Below are 21,948 nucleotides of genomic sequence, written 5' to 3' on the forward strand. Positions count from 1 at the left end.
AATTGAGGTAAAACGTAGTTTTTTTACTGACCGTGCTTTTTACGTTTACGTATTGATTCACAACTTCACGAGTGAGAAATAAAAAAATGTTTTAAGCCAGCACGATTGATTTGTAAACAAACTACTGAATACATAACTTATTTGGTTATATAACAGTCAAGTGTTAATAGCGAACGAAATATTCAATGTCAACGAACTATGTCCCGCTACTAAGGCTATCTAAGCTGAATGACGAGCCCCACTATTATTATAAGGGTGCTTCTACACGGTGCATGTTGCTGGAGCAAGTAAAGACCTGAGCCACTAGCAGTACGAAACAAGTGCCTCAATATGCGCATGCTACTTGCACCGTCTAGCAGCGCCGCTATGCATAAAGTCCATTTCACGAAAGAAGTCCCGCGGAACATTGTAGAACTATATATTTTTGTACGTATTTACGAGATCGGAAATGAATTCCTACTACTGCCTAGGTATTGTTAAAATATTTGCCGGTGCAGCTATGAAACCACGAAGCCAGGAGACAACAGAAATAGAATGGGTAGGTAGGAAATTATATCAATATTGCAGAATTAAAAGTACCTACTTAGTTTTCCTTGATTAACTTCAGGATAAAATTTCTATTTTTCCTGCAACTTTAAATACTTAATCTCAATTAATTAACCATAATGACCATCAAAAAAACATATTTTTATATACCTAATGATGACTTGTATTTAAGTTACAAAGTACGCTGGTAAACTCGACTTATGACAGTAACACATAAGAATCATATTTCCGTCTATCAGTCGCGCAGATAAAGGGGCTAGACTTTTCGATACTAACACCTTCTTAAGTAATCTGTATCTCTGTATGCGTGTGTACGCACAATGTTGTAACCATGTGTGCGTGGTAGCAATGATCTACAAAAGATACTGCTTCGGCTCTCAAACGCCAGTTGTATCCAACGCGGTTACCAAAATGAACGCCCTACTCGTTCTCGCGGTCCTAGTGACCGTTATTATTTATTTATTGTACGTATTAACTACCCGAAAGTTTGACTATTGGAAAAAGAGAAATGTGCCGTACCACAAACCTTGGCCACTTTTGGGTAACTATGCAAAGTATATTCTGCAATTAGAATACCCAGGACATACGATACAGAAACTTTGTCATAAATTCAAGGATCAACCATATTTCGGAACCTACTATGGCACAGAACCTGCACTAGTCATCACAAGTCCTGATGTCCTCAAACAAGTTCTGACGAAGGACTTTTACTACGTGAACGGAAGGGAGTCGACAGACTACTGCGGAAGAGAAGTTACTACACATAACGTGTTCTTCAATGCAGGAGACAAATGGAAGATTGTGCGACAGAACCTGACTCCACTCTTCACGTCTGCAAAGATGAGGAATATGTTCCACTTGATAGAAACGCGCGCTCACGTGTTCGAAGACATGATTGACTACGAAACTGGTATGTCCAAAACAATTGAAGCAAGGCGATTCAGTGCGAGATTCACCATGGACTGCATATGTTCTTGTGCCTTCGGAGTGGAAGCTAACACCATGGCACCAATCCACGGAGACGATAACAACCCCTTCAGATTCATGGGCAATCAAATATTTGAAATTTCCTATGCAAGGGGATTAAAAATTGTCTTCAGAGCTATCTGGCCATCTATTTTCTACGGTCTGGGATACCAACTTTTCCCGCCAGCAGTAGACCAATTCTTTGGCAAACTATTGAAAGGAGTGTTAGAAAGTCGCAACTACGAGCCATCGAGTAGGAACGATTTTATTGACTTGATTCTGGGTTTTAAGAAACAGGATGTCATAACTGGTGATAGTATAACCAGCATGAAGACTGGTGAGAGCAAGAAAATTACAATGAAGGTTGACGACGAATTATTATTGTCTCAGTGCATTATGTTCTTTGCTGCGGGTTACGAGACATCCGCAGGTACAACGAGCTACACTTTATTTGAGCTGGCGAAAAATCCTGAAGCTCAGAAGCGAGCTGCTGATGAAGTAGACGCTTTCCTTCGTCGTCATAACAACAAAATCAACTACGATATTGTGCACGAATTGCCTTTCCTTGAAGCTTGTGTTTACGAAGTTCTTCGCATGTACCCGGTCCTAGGCAACTTAACACGTGAAGTTATGGACAATTACGTGTTACCTTCAGGGGTACAGCTAGACAAAGGAGTGAGGATCCACGTCCCAATATACTATCTTCATCACAATCCGGAGTACTTCCCAGACCCATTCTCGTTCCAACCTGAGAGGTTCTTACCAGAGAATAAGGATAAAATCAAGCCAAACACATTTTACCCCTTCGGTGCGGGGCCTAGGTTATGTTTAGGTAAGTTTTATTTTTATTTAAATCAAGAAACTTATCTTCCCAGTTTGTTTCATTAGAATCGGTCTCAACTTTGCCTTGCCTAGTCAATCGTTTTACGAAACCTTTGTAAAAAAAATTGTCTTTAGCATTTTAAAAAAACTGTAATTACCGTCAAGTTTACAAAATATTTTGTATCAGTGTCTACATAGTTTGTGAAAGAAACCGCCCTAACCGTCACTATAATAACGGTAACTTCACTATAGTTTTTTGTCCGTATGATATTTGAACAGTTTTGTGTCAACATAGTTTTTTTTAGTCTTATCGGAATATTTACTATTAGATCACGTTATTTTTGTTTGTAACCTCGAGCAAATGAACTCAACCGATGCAGGGGTTAATAATGGTTAATCTAACATAATGTTACTGTTGATAAAAGGTATCCTCCAATGTAATTTATTACTACATACTTACATTGTAAGATCTTCTATCAAAAGCAAGACAAGCCGTTTTCCATCGGTTTCACCCGCGTCCCGTGGAAACTTGCACGTACCCAGATGAATACATATTTAACATAAAGTGTAATTATTTTCATTTGTCACCGGATGTTTTTGCCAATTGATGCTTTAACCCATTACTTTAATTTTTATTAAAAAATATTTTATCTTGACCTATTAATTTACATATTTCATAACACCATAAAATCTTTTGTCTCCAGGCTTGAGGTTCGCGAAAATGCAAGTGATGGCCGGCCTCGTCACCGTCCTGAAGAAATACAGGATGGAGCTATCAGACAACATGCCCAGAGACTTGATCTTCGATGCCAGAACCTTACTCACGCAGCCCAAAGACCAGGGTATTGATCTAAGGTTCATTGAACGAGAAGGATGGGAAAGTAGGAAATATGTACGAGCGTAAACTAGGGAGCCCATGAATAGCTAATTTATATTGTTGAAAGTTTTGAGTGTGATTTACGGTGGTTTCTATAATTTATCCATCCCTATATTTGCGATTAGAGATTGAATTATAACGTAAGCTCCATCATATGAATAATGTCTATCTCCCGCAAAACAACGGATCGATATATTATGGAAATCGTTTGCTTTTAAGGGACTTAGCACGAATCTCGTTAGTGCTAAGTCCCTGAATTGACGGTTATCGGCAAGCCCAATAAAAATTGACTGATTCCTTACTTAATTTTTAATAAATGATTGATTTACTAGCAAAGTGTATTTTTTTTCTGTTAAAATCCAAGTTTAAGCAAATACGGTCAGCCGTTTGCGCGTGTCAAAGAAACAAACAAAATTGCACACACACACACACACAGTCACTCACACAACTTCAACACACAAAATTAGTTCAGAACAGCCACCGCCTTACAACTTCATCCATCCTCCGAGCCTTTTTCCCAACTATTTTGGGGTCAGCTTCCAGTCTAACCGGATGTAGCTGAGTACCAGTGCTTTACAAGGAGCGACTGCCCTATCTGACATCCTCAACCCAGTTACCCGGGCAACCCAATACCCCTTGGTTAGACTGGTGTCAGACTTACTGGCTTCTGACTACCCTTAACGACTGCCAAGGATGTTCAATAACAGCCGGGACCTACAGTTTAACCGCCTAACAACACTTCACACACTCATTTATAACCCTCTTTATAATATTGTAACGGTAAAGTTACAAGATAAATAATAATTGGCAGGACACAAAAATATTTTCACAATATTACATGTTAGGTTAAAACCAAACACCAGAACTTTCTGAAACCTGTCAGTCCGAAGTGTGAATCAAGGACTCTTTAATATGATCAAAAGATTCACGAGAGGTTGTTAACAGGAGATCTGTAACTCTCAATACCTACAGTTTGTATCATGAGATATTTTAACCGAGGAATTTGTTGGAAGTAAAAGGCTTATTGGTGTAGATAAAAATATACTAATTTAAAATAACCTGGGAAATAGGGTTAGTATTTGTATATTTAAAGATTCTTGGGTACTGTTGGTCTGATTTGAAAAGTTATTTTATTGTCATGAAGCCTATTCATTGAGGGACAGCTACTTAGTATCATACAGTTACAGCTAAAATATAAAACACTAGCCATTTTCCTGCGGTGTCACTCGCGACCCGTTTGAACTAATGCCCGAACCGGGATAAAATATAGCCTACGACACTCAGAAACATTGTATCTACCTGGACAGTACTCGCTGGAGAAGTTGCTGGCGTTACTGCAATCTCCGTTGGAGTCCCGATGAAACCCCGTGATTCCCAATATGATTGGAAAAGACAAACTTACCTAGGAAACAGGGAAGTGGACGGGAAAGAATCTGCCAACGACGGGGCACTCGATGCCGGCCGGCCAGCGGGACACTTTCTCCGCACTTGCTTTAGTATTGTCTTTCCACGAGTCCGGGTGATACAGGCACTAACGGTCAGCACTTCTAGCAAGAGTTTTTCATTAGTTTTTTTTATCGGTTTTGATCGCGCGACGAACCGCGAGCGATACCAATATTTTGACAGACCGAAGTGGAAAAAAAACAAAAGCGAAACCCGTCATGGCAGGAAAAATAAAAAAGATAGAAATGAGGAGATGACCAAGAAGTCTGAATACTACCTATCAGTGAAAGAATTTTGGAAATACGAAGATTGCCCCCTATATACCAACTTACACCTCTTTTATACTATGTAGTGATTGGCATTCCATAAAGTTATTACAATCAGCAATATACTTACCTCTATACGGTTACAATAGATGTTGAAGAGGTAGTTAACTAGGTACAATTATTGATCCTGTTAAGGCACAACTAAAGACGGCATTACAAAATTTGAATAAAAAAAATCCGGCCAAGTGCGAGTCGGAATCGCACACGAAGGGTTCCGTACCATTATTTATAAAACGGACAAAAAAGCACGTTTGTTTTATGAGAGCCCCCCAAAATATTTATTTAATTCTAGTTTTCAGTATTTATTGTTATAGCGGCAACAAAAACACATCTTCTGTGAAAATTTCAGCTCTCTAACTATCACGGTTTATGAAATACAGCCTGGTGACAGTCGGACGGACGAACGGATCGACAGAGGAGCGAAAACAATAGGGGCACGTTTACCCTTTGGGTGCGGAACCTTAAAAAATACAAATTTGCATAAAATGGAATTGATTATCACATACCCAGTTTTTTTATCTAAGTTTAGGAACCACCAAAGTTTTTTCTGAAGACTTAGAGATCGAAGTGAGAGACGAGTAAGAGACTTAGAAACTTACATTGTATTAGTTATTCTGGATGCAAAACCAGTTTCGTTGTATATTTATTTAAATTAGGTTTTTGTGATTTTATTAGGCCTATTTATTACAAGAATTTTAATTATTTTCCTGCAGTACAGACTAAGATAATAAAGCGGAAACATAAAGCAGTCGAATTTTGTGTCGGAAGTTAATAAGAATAAATGTACATAATTGTACTTAGAAAATATAAAATTGCACAAAAAAGATTCGCGAGATAACAAACTTACTTTTGGAATATACTTTATTGTTTGTCAGTTTAACTTTTCTTCGACAATAAAAATGGTCGTTTGCAACAAAAACTTTTCTTTACCATAGTAGATCTGCTAAGTTTGGGACAAGGCGCGGAGTTTCCTCAGAATACGGAAAAAACTGCTCGAAATAAGTAGCTACATATTTATACTGAAAAAAAAAAACACTTGATTGATGTATAATTAATTTATCAAAGTGATCAATCATCATTATTACAAAATCTTTTCTTATCGATTTTTATCGATATTAATGATCTTCAATGGTCATTTCGTTACTTTATCTTGGGTTTTTTTCGTTTATTTCCGTATTATCTTTACCTACCGTACATAGCCTACACTAATCCTACCTTTGAATAGTTTGTATGTTATACAAAACTCAGAACGGAATGGGCCGCTCATAACTTACTTTTCAAGGTCATGCGGAAGTGTTAATGTTTCATCATCATCATCATCAGCCTATCGCAGTCCACTGCTGGACATAGGTCTCTCCAAGTGCACGCCACTGAGATCTATTTTCGGCTTCTCGCATCCAGCTCCTGCCAGCCGTCTTGCGCAAGTCATCACTCCACCGTTAATGTGTCAATGTTTGCCGATGACTTTTCTAATAAGACCATTAAGTCTTTGTGTGATTTTTTGACACATTCTTTGGATGAGGAAATTATCAAAATAAATATTCTACACTGACTTTGAAGTCGTAACCATATTTTACAAAAAAAATATTTCATCTGCCCTAAATAGGGCACAGGATTAAAGAATAAATTAATAAAGCCTCAATTCTACCCCAGACCTAAACTATTTAAAAAATAGTAATTAAAAAATATAGCTAGCAAAGCCGGGACCCATCGCTAGTATATCCAGTAGATAAAAATGACTGTACTAGCTGTCCGTCACATGACTTGAAAAATTCAAAATTACAATACCATAATAAAACTTGTTATCATCCAAACTAGATAACAGACAAGTCGAAACATGAATCTACAGGGTACCACGTGACGGTCAACTTAATTTGGTACTACAGAACCATTATCGCAATTCGTGTTAAAAAAAATATTGGCAGTGGTAGAAAGTTCATTTAAGTTATAAAAAGAGGATTTTTATTTTGTTTGTTTGTAGCCAGTAGTATAGGCTCTAAAACTACTGAACCGATTTGGAAAGCTGTACACTATCGTTGAGTTACATAAGCTTTTTTTATCCAGGTACAGGGTATCGGGTTTTTGAAGCAACAAAGGTAAAAGCACGAACAAAGGTAGCAAAAGTCCAATAAATATTAGTAAAATAATAATATATACAACTATAATAATATTCTTCAAACTTGCTCCTAAAGCTAAAGCTTCTTATGGAATTTCTAAAAAAAATCAAAAGGCCAAAGCATTTTTGCAAACTATAGGTATCATAAATCATACAAAGTAGCTACAACTCATGAATTCAAAATTATAATTAAGGGCGATTGTAGGTAAATAACCTCCGATGTTTTATAATCCAAAAAAAATATTAAGATTAGGTAAGTCTACAAAAAAATAATTGTTTTAAACTCTTTGTAATAAGGTTTTTACGCTTACGTGCCTAGTTTTTCTTCGGGATAGTTTGGCAGATGTATTACAAAAGACTTAATAAAAAATTGAGGTAAATCGTAGTTTTTTTTGGCCGTACTTTTTACGTTTACGTTTTGATTCACAACTTCACGAGTGAGATGCAAAAAAATGTTTGAACCGGAGTTTAAAGCCGGTACGATTGATTGATAACATAATTTGTTTAGCTATTAACATAAGTTAACAGTCAAGTATTAATAGCGAACGAAATATTTAATGTCAAAGAACTATGACAACTAAACCTATCTAAGCTGAAACGGCAAGGGCTGCGGGTTGTTCGAAAGAGTTACCGCGGCCCTGGTACAAAAGGCCTACGACGACGGTGGACGGTTTTTAGTCAGTAAGACGAACACGACGGTTTTTAGTCAGTAAGAGTTTGACTCTCCCTCACCACCGCTAACCCACAGCAGGAGGGGTCATTTGATGAATTTTGACGTCGTTAAAAAAATTGCTGAAATGGCACGCCCCGCTATTACCTATACTTACCGCATTACTCGTATGCATCATACGTTATTTCAGCTTCAACGTATACTTAACTAATGGATTCGATTTTAGTACACAGGTAGACAAACACCACTGAACAGATGTGAAATTCGAAGGAAGATTGAAACCAAATAAAGAATGATTACAAACGTTCATAGGCATTATCATTTATTTTATAAACGAGAAAGGTTCGATACATAACTGATTTTGATAAATGACTAATTTTAATTTACCTAGGTTCGGGAAGTAGCTCAATAGGGACGCGGAGAAAACAACGAGCAAAAGCTTGTGTGTATTCATATTGTATTTTTCTGTGCCCTAAATTCTGACTCCGAAATTACGAAACCGATATGAAAAATCTTTAACTATTGAGCTTAGCCGGGACCGGAATGAAATTCTCCCGAAACGCGGGTGAAACCGCTTGAAACAGCTACTATCTTGTTTACAAACCCAAGATATGTAAAAAATATTTTCGAACTATTCTCGAAGTTTTATTTGACGGTGATGTGAAACGGAATGGTGTGGGTAGGTTAGAAATTATATCAACATAATACAATTAAAAGTAGGTACCTACAAAGTTTTCCTTTATTTACTTCAGGATAAAATTTCTATTTTTCCTACAACTTTAATACTTAATCGTAATTAATCCAAAATAACTTCAAAACCACTTATTTTATATAATGATGACTTGTGTTTACAAAGTACGCTTCTAAACTAGACTCATGTCTGTAACACATAAGAATCATATTACCGTCTATCAGCCGCGCAGATAAAGGGGGTAGACTTTCCGCACATCTAAACCAAAAGAATTATCTACTATTGATAATAACACCTTCTTAAGTGATCAGTGTCTATGTGTGCGTGTGTGCTACAATGTTGCAGTTACGTGTGCGTGGTACCAATGATCTACAAAAGACACTGCTTCGGCCCACCAACGCCAGTTGTATCCAACGCGGTTACCAAAATGAACGCCCTACTCGTCGTCGCGGCCCTAGTGTCAACTATTATCTATTTATTGTACGTACTTACTACCCGAAAGTTCGATTATTGGAAAAAGAAAAATGTGCCGCACCACAAACCTTGGCCGCTTTTGGGCAATTACGCTAAATATATTCTGCAATTAGAATACCCGGGACATACGATACAAAAACTTTGTCATAAATTCAAGGATCAGCCGTATTTTGGATCTTACTATGGAACAGAACCTACCCTTGTTGTCACAAGTCCTGAAATGATCAAACATGTTCTGACGAAGGACTTTTACTACGTGAACGGCAGGGAGTCGTCGGACTACTCTGGAAGTGAGATTACGACTCAAAACGTGTTCTTCAATGCAGGAGACCGATGGAAGATTGTTCGACAGAACCTGACTCCACTCTTCACGTCTGCCAAGATGAGAAACATGTTCCACTTGATAGAAAAGTGCACTCACGTATTCGAAGACATGATAGACTACGAAACTGGTATGTCCAAAACAATTGAAGCAAGGCGATTCAGTGCTAGATTCACCATGGACTGCATATGTACTTGTGCCTTCGGAGTGGAAGCCAACACCATGGCACCGATTCACGGAGACGATACCAACCCCTTCAGATTCATGGGCAACCAAATATTTGAGATTTCCTACGCAAGAGGATTCAAAATTGTCTTCAGAGCTATCTGGCCATCTATTTTCTACCGCCTAGGATACCAGCTTTTCCCGCCAGCAGTAGACCAATTCTTTAACAAACTATTGAAAGGAGTGTTAGAAAGTCGCAACTACGAGCCATCGAGTAGGAACGATTTTATTGACTTAATTCTGGGTTTTAAGAAAGAGGAGATCATAACTGGTGATAGTATAAGCAACATGAAGACTGGTGAGAGCAAGAAAATCACTATGAAGGTTGACGAAGAATTGTTATTGGCTCAGTGCATTGTATTCTTTGCTGCTGGTTACGAGACATCTGCCGGTACAATGAGCTACACTTTATTTGAGCTGGCGAAAAATCCTGAAGCTCAGAAGCAAGCTGCTGATGAAGTAGACGCTTTCCTTCGTCGTCATGGCAACAAAGTGAACTATGATGTTGTGAACGAAATGCCTTTCCTTGAAGCTTGTGTTTACGAAGTTCTTCGCATGTACCCTGTTCTTGGCAACCTGACTCGAGAAGTTATGGACACTTACGTGTTACCTACAGGTTTACAGCTCGACAAAGGAGTGAGGATCCACGTACCAATATACCACATTCATCACAATCCTGAATACTTCCCAGACCCATTTTCGTTCCAACCTGAGAGGTTCTTACCAGAGAATAAGGATAAAATCAAGCCAAACACATTCTTCCCCTTCGGTGCGGGCCCTAGGCTATGTCTAGGTAAGTGTTCTTTTATTTAAATAATAAATAATTTTTATTATATCTCCCCAGTTTGTGTCATTAGAATCGGTCTTAACTTTGACTTGCCAAATCATGATAAGCTGACATTTGTTAAAAATAATATCGTTTGCATTGCAAAAAGTTACGCTCGAAGGTAGATACATATTTTGTACCAGTATCTACACAGTTTGTGAAAGAAATCACCTTAAACTTGACTGTAATAATAATGTAAACTTCACTAAAGTTTTTTGTCCATATACTATTCAACTAGTTTCTATGTCAACATAGTTTTTTATGGTCTTATCGGAATATTTACTCACTAATAGATCACGTTACGTTTGTATGTACCTATGTGTAGGGCAAATGAACTCATGAGACGCAGAGGTCAACGGTAGTACAGCATCTTATGTAAAAGTAACGACTTTTGATAAGAACAACTTACAATGTATGTAATTGCTTCTTACATTGTAAGATCTATCAAAAGCAAGACTAGCCGTTTTCCGCGGTTTTACCCGCGTTTTGTTAGAACTACTGCTGATACCCAGGTAAAACAGATTGTCATGTTACTCGGCGATAGTCTAGCTTCCCAACTAGTGTTAATATTTTCATTTACCACCAGATGTTTATACCAATTAATATTTACTTATCCTACTTCCTACTAATATAATAAATGTGAAAGTTTGTGAGAATGTATGGATGTATGTTTGTTATTCTTTGATGCAAAAACGGCTTTACTGATTTGGTATGTAGATAGGTGATACCCTGGATACTTTTTACCGACACACTACGCGGGCGATGCCGCGGAAGCTAGTTAATTAATATATGTTTTTAACACCAAAAAATCTTTTGTCTCCAGGACTCCGATTCGCTAAAATGCAAGTTCTTGCTGGCCTCGTCACCATATTGAAGAAATACAGAATGGAGCTATCAGACACCATGCCAAGAGACTTGGTCTTCGATGCTAGAACATTCCTCACGCAGCCCAAAGACCAGGGTATTGATCTTAGGTTCATAGAACGCGAAGGATGGGAAAGTAGAAAATATGTACGAGCGTAAACTGAAATATTCTGATTAATAGATAAATTGTTTTGTTGAAAAAGTCTACTCTACAAGTTTGATTAACGGTAGTTTCTATAAGCTATCCATCCTTTATTTGGGATTAAAGATTGAATTTTGACGTAACTTCCACGTAAATGATGTCTTTCTATTTTTAATCGCAAAACAAAAGATAGGTAGGTTATAGAAATCTGTTGCTTTTAAGGGACTTAGCACGAGCCTTCTGATGTAAAGACCTTATATTCATGTAAGTGATTTTCTAATCACTCATTTTTTTCCTGATGTCCGATTCGAAAATCGGCTACATGAAAATAAGCTTACATTGGTCGGTTTGTGTTATGTTCCTGAAATGACGGTAATAGGCAAACCCAATGGAAATTGTCTGATTCCTTATTTAATTTTTAATTAAATGATTGAATTACAAGCAAATCTTGTTTTCTTTATTCCGGTGACACACGACCAAGTTTTATGAAAATTCGTATAGCCTTTTGCAAATATACACACACACTCACACAGACACATACACAATTGCCTTTTTGATATTAGTGTGATGACTGTCACAAATAATTTATTTCTATTGGTAATATAATTTTTTTTTAGTGATTACAACTTTACATCTTTAAAACATTGTAAAAAGATACGAAAAATAAAACGATTTAAGTCGTAGTCCACAACATCACATTTATAGGAACACCGAACACCAGAACATTCTGAACCCTGTCAGTCCGAAGTGTGAATCGAGGACTCTTTAAAATGATCAAAAGATTCACGAGAGGTTGTTAACAGGAGATCTGTAACTCTCAATACAGCCTGTCTGCAGAGGTTTGCATCGTGAGATATTTTAAAGACAAGGGTCACTTATTCTGAAAGGCTTATTTATATAGGATGAGGAAATATTTCGAAAATATATACTTAAAATAACTGATAGTTTGGGTTGGTATTTTTCTGTTTAAAGAAGCTAATATCAGGTCTGATTTGAAAAGTTATTTTATTGTGAAGAAGCCCATTCATTGAGGGAGGCCTACGGATTATCACGTAGTTCCGACGGTACGAGGACTTATTGTGCTAAAACATAAATAATTCTATCTAGGCTATAAAATACAATCCGTAATGCTCCAATAACTCTATCATTGCTGAAAAAAGGGAGAAGATGAGAATAAAAGCAGGGAAGAGAGAAGTCGTTGATCACCACCCTTGCTCAAAGCCCTTCCTAGGTAAGTATACAAAAAAAAGGCTATGGGATTGTTCGAAAGAGTTACCTACTGCGACCCTGGTACTCGAAGGGGTTAAGAAGGAGCATGGTGGGTTCTAGTCAGGAAGTATCTGACACTCCCTCACGCTGCACCCACTGCGGGCGGGGGGTGGATGGGGGGTTGTCATATGATGATTTCCCACCAAAAGAGGTAGATATATAAAACATTTTTCTTTACCTAGCCCATGTCTACCATAAAAGTTTGCCTGAAGATTTAATCAGAGATCGAAGTCAAAGGGTTATCAGTACTGAAAACATTATAAGTAAATCGTATGAGTTATTTTGGTTACAAAACTGGTTTCCTCATGAATATTTATTTATTTAAATTAGGGTTTTGTGATTTTATTAGGGTTATCTTCACGGCGTCGTCCTGTAGGCACTTCATAGGCCTATTCAACAATGTGAAGGAATATTTTTTGTTACTAGAATTTTTATTATTTTCCTGCATTACAGACTAATATAATAAAGCGGAAACATTTTATCGTTTGTTTGTACCCAAGAGTTCCGAAACTACTGAAGCGATTTAAAATAATTTCACTGGTTGGAAGCTTCACTATCCTCGCGTAATATAAGCTATATTTTATCTTGGTATAGGAAGAAGTTACTTTAAAGATAAACAAACAAGAGTATTAGGTACATCTAAATAATAGCCAACTTAACAGCGCTTTCACACTGGCTGAGTTCACGCTCGATTTTCCTTGGCCTAAAAACAATTGACAACTTCTAGTTCAAACTGATATTTTTCATGATTTAATTAGGGAAAATCAAAATGAAACATACGTTGCTTTGTCACGGAACATAGTCAAGAATTTTTTTATTAGATAGACACCAACATGTTTATTAGTGCTGTGGTGTGATCTTAGTGTAGTAATGTGATCTCTCAGTTAATCTACTAAATAAATATTAGTAAGGCTGTGTAATTTACTAAATATACAATACAAACAATGACAGCTGAAACCGCAAGCCAAGCTGCTTGAAATGAATCACACTTCAAAAACCGAGCATAAGAAGCCGCTAGTGTGAAAGCGCTGTACACTGACAATGTTATTTCACGAGAGCTGTAAACAGTATTTAACTAATAAATAAACACATATTAATACTTAAATTACTACATACAAGAAAATTGTAAGAAAAACAGACCGTTTACAAAGTAACGTGACATTTTCTATAATTGTATCATTGTTGCCGCCATTACACTAATTTCATACATAGTACTTATTATAATAATAGGGAATAACTATTAAGTATAACTAGTGATTATCAAAGTCAAAGTCATCTGTTTATTCACTTCTTACGTATAAGTTAAAATGTACTTATTACTTTGTATTTTGTTTATATTCATCTGGGTACTTGATGTACTTAAGTGATAGTGTGTACCTATCATACTTTATATTATTATGAATCTGAAATACTCCAATTATTTAGCTGAAAAGTCTAAAACAAGTTGCAGGATCGCGAACGAGAAACTAGGAACCTCAAGGTTGTACCACAATTAGTTAAAAGTAGCCTTCCTCGGTGGGTAGATACTGAAAGAATTTTCAAAATCGGATAAGTAGTTCCTGAGATTAACATGTACACCCAAGCACATAAACTCTTCAGCGCTATAATATTGGGTAATATAGATAACAATGATTTTATTTGTCTGTAATACAAACACAGATAAAGTGCAGATAACTCAATCTTATCGATATTGTTTAACAATAATTTTTAGACTATATTTACATAGTTATCACCTTAATATAGGTATCTGTTTGATAAGATTAAACCAAAAAATATTAGGTTTGGGAAAACCCGTTCAAGTGGCGATTATCTAAAAGATAATGGAGGACAGGATTTTTTTTTATATCGACACAGATTTAGAAAAAAATGTGAGTGAGTTGCTTTGGAAATTGTAGGTTACCTATCAAACACAACTTGTAGGTAAATTTAATTTGAATAGCAATTTAACTAATGTGGATGTCAATTAAAATTGATTAATTGATAGATAACAACGGCCATTAAACCAATACATTAAGTTACTACATGTGCTAAGAAACAAGCTGAACGTTGGAGTACGTCATATTAGCAGTTTCCCCGCGTCCCGAAGGATATTTTCTTGCCCGGCCATACATAGCCTATGTTACTCAGGAATAGTTAATCTTCACAACTTTGTACCCAATAAAAAAAGCCTTTTTATTATAACAGCATAGATAGACGATACCTCGTCACAACGTAACGTTACGTAGATTTGTTTCTTCTATTATAAAACTACTGAAAACAATAACAACTCAAGAAACTTTACCAATAAGAAGTTATAGTCCTGAAAATAACTTCACTTGAGTGCAAAACTTGTCAGTCGCAATTCATAAGCACGTTGTTTTTTTTTTTGGCGATGTAAAGATTCTAACTATATAGCGCCTCTAGTGTCAAAATTATGAAGCTATCTAAAAGCGATACTTTGACACATATCCATACAATTTGTCAATTTTAATCGTGACATAAATCGTATAGAAAAGGCTGTCAGTCAGTGTCGTTCTTAGACAGCTTCTAAATGTAGCCACTAGAAGCGTCCGCGTAATCACTGCATCGCCAATACCTACTTGTCCAAGAAATACTTTTGGACAGGTCAAAGTCTCGATGTCTATCTTGAAGCTCTCAAGCTATTCTTGCTAGGTCGAGTGCTCAAACTCCTTGACTATAAACGCCAAGCCAAGGTTACAGTTTGCGGAGCCGGAGCCACGAGCCATGACAGGTGACAGCCTCGTTGAATATGTAGAAGTTGTCTGAAGTTGCTGTTCAGAAAGTCAGAAATTGGTGTTAGGTTTAAACGGCTTGGTTGTGTTTAAAAGTTTGTTGAGTAGAAATAGGTTGCGTTGTAAGTCGCAGTTGGTTTTAGAGGAGATTAGTAAAGTACTACATGGTAAACCTCTGTAAGTAGGTTCTGTAAGAAAATGTTATATCTAAGTATTTTTTTCCTTTTCAAAATAAAATAAGATTGGGGTAAGGACGTACCTATGTGTTTTTATGCATCTGGTAAGTTAAAAAAAGAAAGAAAAACCTTACCTAAGTTAAAACAATATCAGGAATCTGATAAATCAATATTGATAGGTAAATAAACCTTTTATCGAACACGGTGATTTGCTGAAAGGTTATAGATATACAGTCACAATTATTGGCTTTTGGAAGTTCAAAACTTTCTTTGAGTTATTTGTTTGGAGGTAAAATTAAATTGATACCCTTTGATAGATAACTTAAACCCGGAATTACATTATTTGATTACTAATATTATTGTAAACTTTCATAGTTAATGTTTGTTGCTTGTTTCCAAGAATGTTGGGGTCGTCTCCAGTTTTGTCTTATCCAATTCAATGAGCAATGTTTAATAACTAAGCTTGCTCGACTATTTTGCTTAGGAGCCGTTTTCTAAAGATAATTCAGATTCCAGTGTAAAGTATTCTGCTACACGGTGAGATAGTCATTCTTTTATAACCTTGATACCAACAACGTTAGGTAGCATTATAAGGTCTTACAAACTTTTTAACCGAGTTCCTAAAAATTACGGTTGTAAATTGTAGTTTCTCTCAAATGATGACGAATACATTTGTGGCTATTATTATGTGGCCCTATAAACCTACTTATTGCAATCCAAGAGGCTCAAACTCAAACTCGCAAAACAGCTAATTTTGAAAATTCCTTCATCACTTCATATGTTATTGCTCAAAAGAAGAAGTTTCGCAACAAACTCCCCAACAGCACACGGCTACCTGCAGACTAATTTAATGACCTACAAAGTACATAACATAATTTGTGTGTAACATAAACAGTATTCACCTACAACAAGCTTATTGAATACCCTATACAACCTACGGACATAACTATATACACACGTGCTCACAATGTCTGTACATCGCATGGAGTAAGAAAATTATGATCGGAGATGTGCAGAATGCAGGTAGGTCTGGCGCCTTCTTCTAGGTCAAATTCGTACGGTGGGCATGACCTAAACGATCAGTTGCGATTGAACTAACGAGGCTTTCGGGTTCTTTGAAGCTTCTGTCAACATTTTTGGTATTACAAAAAATGGTCGCTTCCAAAGAAGGCGTATAAAGACGAAAACAGTAACGTTCTTCGTTCACCAGCATTCTATGTTCTCTTTATTCAAAGGTTACAGAGGTGTTAGTACATTCCTAACATTAAGTATCACTATGTCCTGCTCGTAAAGCGTACTTTGCCTACGTTACGTTTAAGCGTACATTCTTAGGCGATTTTCCATTATGGCACCTCCGCTATTCATTTTCTTCTCTGTTCATCGTCACACGGGCTATTTCCACAGAGGAGCAAGTTTCCTGGAACGGAACGGAAGCAGACGACAGGTTCTTTGATAATGGCATCGCTTGTGTACTACCCTCAACAATGTGGTACAGTGTAGATGCTGCTTTGTTTGGTTTTATGGAGAGCTGTGATGAAGGTTTGATAAAACAAGAAATATAGATCGTTTCTTGTTTATGGGACCAGGATTACGCATATGTTGTGTAGTATTGAAAGAAAAGAATTACAAACTATTCTCCGGGACTGCGAGATTAGGCCACATCCCTTACATTTATCTGATAATATAAAATGAGTTTCCTTCCAAGCCCATTTCAATTGGTCAAAAAAATAATCATAGTTAAAATGTTTATTTTTGGTCTCTTACCAATAAGTGAACCCTAAGTTAATGTGGTGATGTAGCGGCGTAATGGGGGGGGCGGAGGGGTGGGGGCGGTCCACCCCGGGTACCACGTCTCGGGGGGTGCCATCTCGGTCGGCACATATCTGCACGACCAGGATGGCAGGGGCAGAAGGGACAAGTCACTGAGGGTGCCATTCTAATCTGCAAAGCCTAAGTTCACTACCAGTCACTGCACGCTATTCAAATAAGCAAAACTACAACAGTGCTTGCGCAAGACGTCGAGGAAATTCGTCGTTATTTTTGTTTCACCCGATCACTTAAATTAATTCCTCAAAATTATAAAAAAAAAATTAACTGCTTCGCTCGCGGTTTTTTCATATTTCTGATTTATTCTGCGCTCTTTGAGTCCTCAATCTAACAAAAAGTTAAAGCATCGAAGTAGCAAAAACTACTGACGCTTTACGCTGACGATTTCCTAGCTGTTTAGGTAATGGAGGACTTTTGTGTCTCAAAACTGAAAAAAATTCGCGCTTGCGGCGCTCGCACCATTTTGTCTTTCCACTGGTTTTTTTCAAACTTGTTTGACTATTTTTGTGTTCCATGACTCAAAAATTTCGCGCTTGCTGCGCTCGCGCCTTTTACTTAACAGTGGCTTTTTTTATAATTTCTTTAGATACTATTGCGTCCCAAAAATAAAAAAATTTCGCGCTCGCTACGCTCGTGACTTTTTCACTTTACGGCGGTTTTTTTTTAACTCGTTTTGATACTTTACTGTCCCAAAACTCAAAAATGTTGCGCTCGCAGCTATTCCACTTGACACTGGTTTTTATGCATAAACATGTTTGGGTTCTTTTATGTCCCAAAGCTCAAAAATCACGGGCTCGCTTCGCTGGCGGTTTATTAGTTTGCAGTGATCTGTCTCCGGTTTCTTTATACACGACTAGCCGTTTTCCCTCGGTTTCACCCGCGTCCCGTGGGAGCTACTGCCCGTACCGGGATAAAATATAGCCTCTGTTACTCGCAGATAATATAGCTTTTTATTGGTGAAAGAATATTTAAAATCGGTTCAGTAGTTTTTGGGTATAATTTAGACGGCCACCAAAAATATTTTTAAAACTTTAGCTTTAGCTTAGGCACCAAATAAAATAAACAACTCCAATAAAAATCAATTGACTTTATTATGACCCTAAACTATATAATATTATGATCCAAAATAAATGAAATAACATCAGAAAAATCACAAACCTTGCACAAATATTATTTTTGGTTACTAAAATGGATCAACGGCCACCAAATTCTATCCAACTCAAAGATTAATATTACTACCAAAAATCAAAGTTAGTGACGAAAACGAATCGCTGCAAAACCGACTCCACGTAGTCTTGTCTGCCCTACCCCTAGAGTGCAATTCAAAACCGCGTAGGCGCAGAGGGGCGAGGCGGCCTGCGAGCTGAGGCGCAGGTAGTTTCAGCGATCGCCGTGGTGAGCGTGAAAACCATCTGCGACGATATGCTCGCATGGGACCGCCGGAGCCCCGCAGCGCCGGAGCCGTGACAGAAGCCATGCTTGCTGCATATTGCATGCTTACATTTTAAACGTACTGAGTTACACCCAAATTCATATAACAATAAATAAGCGACGTATGTTTGGGAACCCCAGTATATTAATAAGTATTTGGGAAATATTCTAGCTATCGTTAGCTTTTTTAGCCTAGTAAAAATTACCAAATTATAACTCATGGTAACAGCTAAGTAGTGACAATATATAATATTTAGTCTAAAGTGTATTTTTAAGGCGTCCATATATTTTTATGACAGACATAATAATAGGAAAAAATGGATTCATCCTTACTAATATTATAAATCGGAAAGTGAGTTTGTTTGTTTGTTCCGCTTTCACGCCGTAACTACTGAACCGATTGCTTTGAAATTTTGCAGACGTAAAGTTAGAAGTCTGGATTAAATAATAGGGTACTTTTTATCCCGAAAAAAATAGATATTCCCGAGGGAAAACAAAAATATTGTTTGCTTGATGGATGGATTGTAGATGGCGCTGTGTGTCGTTTAAAACAAGGTAATATATTGCAAACGAATAAAAACATGTAAATGTAGAAGCTAAATGATACGACAATGAATCCCCGAAAATGAGGAATTCCCGAGGGATGATGTACAATTTGTTTAATCGTCTAAACTGTTTTTTTTTACATCTACTTATATATTGCAAACGAATATGAACATATAAATTTAGAAGCTAAATGATACGATAATGAATCCTCGATAATGAGGAACTCCCGAGGGATGACGTACAATTTGTTTTATCGTCTTAACTGTTTTTTTTACATCTACTTATCCTGAAATAACTATAATTCAACGAATTACTGAGGTATGCGATAGATGGCGCTGGGTGTTTTTAAAACGTGGTAACGATGTGTTTTTAAAATACGTAAGAAGTGGAATGATAGCTTTTTAAAACGTGGTGACGTTGTTTTTTTAACATACGTAAGAAGTGCAATGATATCTCGCGCTTTAACCTGTAGCTCATTGTTCAATCGCGAGCTTCCCGATAGCTCGATAGATGGCGTTGTGCTTTTCTGTATCGCGGTGTTAAGGTTTGCTGCGAATTAGTCTTAAGGTGTTTTGAAATCAGTGGAGCCCAGTAGCGCCAGGGCCAGCCGCGGCTGCGGGTTGTTCGAAAGAGGTACCGCGGCCCTGGTATATAAAAGGCCTAGGACGGAACACGACGATTTTAGTCAGTAAGAGTCTGACACTCCCTCACCGCTGCTAACCCACAGCGGGAGGGGTGAACTGAATTCCACGCGGGCGAAGCCGCGGGCGGAAAGCTAGTTATATAATATTTTAGGAAACGTTATTTGGTGACCATTAATCCATTTTGGTAACCGTTTAGAATTTTTTTGGTTGCGAAATAGGTACTTTTTTGGGCGGCGTTTAAACACATGCCGTAGTTTTTGATTTTATCCATTACAACCAAACAAACAAACAAAGTTTTCCTCTTATTCTCTTCTCCTATAATATTAGTATATATTTTTAAGTAGGTACTTTAATTTAGAATTTTAGTCCGTGATTATATTTCGTCGTGTTTTTTTTTTGGGACGCTCAATAGGTAGTCCGCTCTGGGTGCCACCCGATGCTACGCCGCCACTATTGTGGTGACCGCTGTAATTACAACTGGATTACTAATATGGCCATAGCATTAAATATAATTAATTAAAATATATTTAATTTAATAAATTAGTCGTCCAGGAAATAGACGACAGCGCATTAATGTTAATGTAAAAATGCCTTTGGGTTTAACAATAAACTTTGTTGCGCATGATGTTTTGGAGTAGCTACACGAACAGTAAAAATAAACATATTGATTGTTAAAGTGTCAAAAACTGAATATATTCCTTTTTCTTCACCTTTGAAATGTAGTTTACAAATAAACGTAGATTTTTTTTTATTAAATTTGAGGTGTAAGAGCCTGTGTAAGACCATTTACAGCACTTATTAGTCGAGTAAGAGCATTCTATCTGCTGTAATAGAACTAAAATGGCGAATAAAAGCAATCCGGCTGCTATTAAAGCACTATTTATCTGTATAATAGCAAATCGATTGCGTTTATTGAACTAAATATTATTATCTTATATTACGCATTTTGGTTGCTCTTAAAACACTCCTAGTGTTTTCTACCACTTTTACACAAATCTTACAGCACGTTTTAGTTGCTTACTCAGCGCTTATTCCACTTTAGACTTTAGTCTGAATAATTTGCTCCAGTTTTAAGAATACCGGCCGTTTATGTTGTTGGTGAAGACCTTCGTTGTTTACAAACTACAGAGACAGCATAAAAAAAGGTAAAGTAAAGTACCTACTTCCAAACAAAAGGGGTTACAGCTTTGTCTTTACATAGCTGAAAAATCTGTAACTATGGATACCCTACTGATAGTAAATTTATTATTCATTTCATTATTCATTATTTATGTTGATTGTATCTAAAAAAACAATAATAATACCTACTTGTTTTACTTAAATGATAATCATTTGTAATATACCTACATAATCTTATCATAGTCTGCGTTTATTTTACATCGAGTACACGCGCCCAAAAAACGCCAATCATAGCGTGACAACAATTCATGTAAAACTGTGGACATCCCAACCAAAAACAACTAGTTTTACACAAGTTTTTTTCTGTATCATATTCTATTAATTATATCGAAATCGCGGTGGCCTAGTGGGTAAAGAACCAACCTCTCAAGTTTGAGGGCGCGGGTTCAATTCCAGGTCGGGCTAGTACCAATGCCACTTTTCTAAGTTTGTATGTACTTTCTGAGTATATCTTAGACACCAATGACTGTGTTTCGGATGGCACGTTAAACTGTAGGTCCCGGCTGTCATTTAACATCCTTGACAGTCGTTACGGGTAGTCAGAAGCCAGTAAGTCTGACACCAGTCTAACCAAGGGGTATTGGGTTGCTGCGGGTTGTTCGAAAGAGATACCGCGGCCCTGGTACTAAAAGGCCTATGTATGACGGAACACGACGGTTTTTAGTCAGTAAGAGTCTGACACTCCCTTACCGCTGCTAACCCACAGCGGGAGGGGTCATTTGATGATTTTTGACGTCGGAAAAAAAAGGGGTATTGGGTTGCCATTACAATTATTGATTTCTGATACTTACGCGAATATTTTATTATTTTACATTTAAATAAAACTACTGTTAC

The 21,948-nt window shown here is 37.1% G+C and overlaps 1 protein-coding gene across 1 annotated transcript; it reads left to right on the top strand.

Annotated features, from left to right (window-relative positions):
* Positions 1-879: 879 nt before the first annotated feature.
* On the top strand, positions 880-11,756 carry LOC110371725 (uncharacterized). Its single transcript, XM_064040587.1, has 4 exons — positions 880-2,344; positions 3,039-3,236; positions 8,769-10,271; positions 11,128-11,756. The coding sequence occupies exons 1-4, from the start codon at positions 895-897 to the stop codon at positions 11,325-11,327; spliced, it is 3,351 nt and encodes a 1,116-aa protein (XP_063896657.1). The 5' UTR covers positions 880-894; the 3' UTR covers positions 11,328-11,756.
* Positions 11,757-21,948: the final 10,192 nt, after the last annotated feature.

Source organism: Helicoverpa armigera, chromosome 22 (genome assembly GCF_030705265.1).
Source record: "Helicoverpa armigera isolate CAAS_96S chromosome 22, ASM3070526v1, whole genome shotgun sequence".
Lineage (NCBI taxonomy): Eukaryota > Metazoa > Arthropoda > Insecta > Lepidoptera > Noctuidae > Helicoverpa > Helicoverpa armigera.